Source organism: Taurulus bubalis, assembly GCF_910589615.1.
Source record: "Taurulus bubalis genome assembly, chromosome: 8".
NCBI lineage: Eukaryota > Metazoa > Chordata > Actinopteri > Perciformes > Cottidae > Taurulus > Taurulus bubalis.
The window spans coordinates 1,563,373-1,568,266 of record NC_136596.1 but is presented as its reverse complement, the minus strand read 5'-3'; the positions used below and the strand labels follow the sequence as shown (position 1 = coordinate 1,568,266).

The 4,894-nt window shown below is 34.0% G+C and overlaps 1 protein-coding gene across 1 annotated transcript in view; it reads left to right on the top strand.

Moving 5' to 3' along the window:
* Positions 1-1,132: 1,132 nt before the first annotated feature.
* Positions 1,133-4,894, top strand: part of rnf214 (ring finger protein 214) — a gene marked incomplete at its 5' end in the record, with an annotated part of 7,503 nt that continues 3,741 nt past the window's right edge. The window contains one exon of the mRNA XM_079222241.1: positions 1,133-1,159. Coding sequence (XP_079078367.1) covers positions 1,133-1,159 — 27 coding nt within the window. The remainder of the gene's footprint in view (positions 1,160-4,894) is intronic.

The window sequence follows — 4,894 nt, the reverse complement described above, 5'->3', positions numbered from 1 at the left end:
CTTCTTGACCCTTTTTTTAAGATTAATGCTTTACAATTTCATATATTTTGCAATTGACAACTCTCCGGAGTGTAAAAATAACATATGCACTTTTTTATTAAACAACTTAAATTAAAACTGTTGATGCTGAAATGTGACGAACATGAAAGAAGAACCATATTTATTATAAACATAAATCTGTCAGCCCCTCCCCTCTGGAGTCTCTTAATAAAGTCAGATGTGAATTTGTTCGTCTTCCTGCAGCGTGAATATGACAGCTAGTCGATCCTGTGACAACGCAAAGTAACACACACAGCCTGTGTGTGTGTGTGTGTGTGTGTGTGTGTGTGTGTGTGTGTGTGCAGAGCTGATGTGATACCTCCTGTCAGTTTGTGTGTCTCTGATTATCATTTTGAGGTTTGACAGTCTGACTGCTCAGATTTAAAAAATAGAGCTGATGAGAGACACAGGTGAGAGAGGACTAAATATTTCAATATTTAAAAAGTTGTCCACTTAATTACATTAATACTAATAATGGTAAATATAAAATCTACAGATATCATGCTGATATTAAAAAACAATCCTTTTACTGGTCACTTTAAATACACCAACAGAGAGGAGGAGGGAAATGAAAATGAAAAGTTCAAATGAAGCTAACAGATACATCTTTACATTTCTGTGGCATGAATATAACATAACATATTACATAAACATTAACAACAGACTTCTGGTAAAAAAAAAGATTAAGATTAACTTTAAAAGCCACACCTTGATCTGCACTAGTAGTATTGCTACTTTTAATAGTAATACTAATAATAATATACAAGAGTCCAGTGCCACCAGATGAGATACATTCCTTTATTGTATTTAAAGTTCTGCCGCGCTGCAGGAATGTCACGTCAAAACAAAGACGTACAAAATAATAATAATCTCCTCAGATAAAGAATGTCATCATCATCAAGAGAAGAAGAAAACAAAGTAATCAAGTGAAAATATTGAACCATTGCACTTCATTTAGGCGGCAAAGAAATGTGGAATGACACGTGGAGTAAAATAGAAAAAGGTAGCGATCAATGCAGCGTGATTTAAAATAAAGAAATTCCAGTTTTAATTCCAACAAACATGAAAAAAAGAAAATATTTGCATCTTCAGGATGTCGGATTTCATCCTGATGACGAAAGTGTGCTTTAAATTCAACGAAAATAAAAATCAACAACACATTCAATACTTCTGACTGCAGCGCTCACACCGACCAACAGGGGGAGAAACCGGACGGACGCAGTCACATGACCATCCCTCACGTCCTCCACGCCTAAAACCACTAAATCACTTTAGTTCTCCTTCCTCTGCAGCGGAAACACACCCATTAGCTTAGATGCTTAGCAGCGCTGATGCTTGTTAGCTTGGATGCCATTAGCTAACGATGCCCGCTAGCTTAGATGCATTGTTGGCTTGGATGATGGTTAGCTTGGATGTTCGTTAGCTAACGATGCGCTTTAGCTTGGATGATCGTTAGCTTCAATGCATGTTAGCTTGGATGCACCTTAGCTTTGTTGCTCGTTAGCTTGGATTCCTGTTAGTTTGGATGCCCATTAGCTTGGATGCTCGTTAGCTTGGATGCTAACGAGTGTGTTTAATTTCCCCGCTTAAAAAAACCCAACAAAACACCAAAGTCTTCCTCTTTGAGGGGAAACGAAGAGGAGGAAGAAACTCACCGAGGTTCCGTTCTCACGTCAGTTCTGCTTACGACGTTTATTTGCATCAATTTACTTCTTGAAACGAGGTCCTAAAGGGATTTATAAGGGATTTGTTTAAATCCGATTCATTGTTACGAGTAGACAGTAGGAACAGTCAGGCTCCCTCGTGTGGCTCAAAAGTGAACTGCAGACGTAAATGATCAATAAAAGACTACGGGAGAATTTATTTTATTTGACGAACCAAATAAAATCTCCAATTTGAAAACATCTTTCAAAACCAACTTTTGTATTTATACATCATTTTTTTTAAATATATTTCTTAATATATATATATATATTTCTTAATATATATATATATATATATATATATATATATATATATATATATATATATATATATATATATATATATATATATATATATATAGGTTACTTTAATTTTCACTGTTGCATTTGGTTTTCGAATGACAGTAAAGAGTTTTTACAACATTTTACTGGTTAAAAGACCAAAATAAAGAAAGTATTATTGCCTCAACAACATTTATGCGACAATAGTTTGGAAAAAAAAAAAGATAGCTTTTCAAGTGGACTTAAATGAAACGTCCCGACATAATCTGCCCGGCAACAATACTACTAAATCGTAAAAAGCATCTCTTCTGGATTAAATTTGGTGTCAAATTTTCCGAACATTTAGATTATAGATTAAACAAACTCATAATTAAAAACTCAACATTAGGCTCTTGATAAGGCTGGTGAACGCTGGGGAAGAGGTTCTTCCTCCTCTCGCCGGCTAGGAGGGACAGAAGGAGAAAACGTTGCCTTCACTTGCGATCATACAGCAACGGAAATAAGTCGTTTTGAGACGCGAGGAAAGGAGGAAGTGAGGTGGGTCGAACAGGAAGTACAAGACACGAACAGAAAGGGAACGCGGTCCCTCATCACCGACTCCGGATCAGATTCACTCGTTTTTAAATATTCTGCCTTTGATGTTTGTTTCCAACACGAAGCCGTTAGTTTACGCTCAATAATCAAATGTATTCATGGATGATATTAAACAGATTGTTGCAGCTTCCTGCAGAAACATTTTCACATTCCTGATTTCAAAACACACAAACAAAATCGTCTTTGTTCTGCGGGAAACAAAGTGTAAAGATTTCAGGACTACAATACCCAGACATCACTGCTGCAAGACAACGTCCAATCAGAAAGCTTCAGATGTCTTGTTGCCCGGCGGATAAAAAAAAGATAACAATTTGAAACAATTCACTTTGGTTTTGTTTCGGAATATGACGCAACTCTTGCCTTCAACTGAGGCTCATGGGTAATGTAGTTCTAAGGGACCAAAAAGTATGGAAGACCCTTCACACCAGAAAAACTGACAAGTCAGGATTGATAACAAATTAAATTTAAGATTAAGATTTAAAGCGACGCTGCGCATTTAAAGTACGAAAAATATTCTGAGTTCCGTTTTTTTTCTTCTGTTTCTGTTAAATATCAGATATTACGGAAAGTGGGTTTAAATGTGAATCTCTTTCAGTCCTTTAGTGATAAAAATAATAAATCATGTGGCGACACAAACCGCTTTTCCTTTTTCATTATTATACATGTTCTGTTTGTCAGAATTTAAACCAGAGAAATATTTCATACTTTTTAATCGATCTTAACTATTCCTCTTTTTTTATGACAGTGATGAGCTTCCATACTTTCAGATACCAAAATGATGACGTTAAAAAAAAAAACATACAAATACTATTTTTTTGGGGGGAGAATTCAGACAACAACGAGATGGAAATAGTGCGAGAGAGGAGCAAAACTGTGAGCATCAATTACTCTGACGGGACCCTGAACGCAACACAAGACAAAATAAAAGATGACAAACTGTCAAATCAAGAGTTTATCTTGTAGGTTTTGTGTAAAGTCGCTGTCTTCACGTCTCGTCTTCACTCCGGGCATAAACAGGAGGATGAGGAGCAGCGGTGCATTGTGGGTAATGTAGTCTGCTGGGTCCGTTTCTACGAGATGGCCTTGGCCTCGGGTAAGAAGGCGTCCCAGTATTTTATCAGCTGTGGAAGCAGAAAAGGAAATTATTCACATTTCATAAACGTTGGTTTTGTTCACACGAAAACATTTTATTGTTTATTTTATTGTGATATTTGTAAAATGTCTTATTTGTGCGATCCCATGCTGAATATATGTAATAACATGTGTGACAAGATGCACACATGTTAAAATGTTTAAAACTGATTAATATATTAATTATCTTTAAAATTCTATTTAAAGCTTTTCAGTGCAAACATTTACTTTTATATTACATTTTTTATTCATAATTATAAAACTTTATTATTCATCTCTAGACAATATAAATGTGTAGTTGACGTGGACAACAAACAAAAAACACATTATGGTATTGTTTTCTATTGTGCATTAATTATTCCATATATTTGCTCATTTCATCAGAAAATTTGAAAAAAATGGAAGGAATTCTGCCATTGTGTTTTTAATTTTAATTTAAACTTCCTTCCAATTGTGTGATCAGGTACCGCATGAACACATGGAGGAACATTTATATTACATTTAGAGATTTTATTTAAATATTGGCGGTCGTAGACTTCCGTAAAATGTTTATTTATCTTTGAAGTAAACAAGTACATTTTGAAGGATTATGTTAAATGATGTATAACAATATTTTTAATATAACAATAATGTGATTTTCATTATTTATTAGTTACACACAATAACAATACAAATAAATAATAATAATAATAATAATAATAATAGTAATAATAGTTAAGTTATAATTATTTTATTTATTTGGTAATAATTTATTACCAAATAAATAACATTGTTATTAAATTATATTATTTAATTGATGTAACAAAAGATTATATTGAACCACTAGGTGAAATGATATCTAACAATATTTTGACTCATTTGTATTATGTTTTAATATGAAAAATATCTAATTATATAATAAGAATAAAGATATATTCATGTCTTCACCTGCTGCTGCGTCTGCACCAGAGACTCCAGGTATTTGATGATGATCGATTTAAAGTCCTTCACTCGTTCTTTCTGCCGGAGGGAAACAAAGAAACCTTCATTCATTCATTCACTCGTTCTTTTTGCCGGAGGGAAACAAAGAAACCTTCAATCATTCATTCATTCATTCACTCGTTCTTTCTGCCGGAGGGAAACAAAGAAACCTTCAATCATTCATT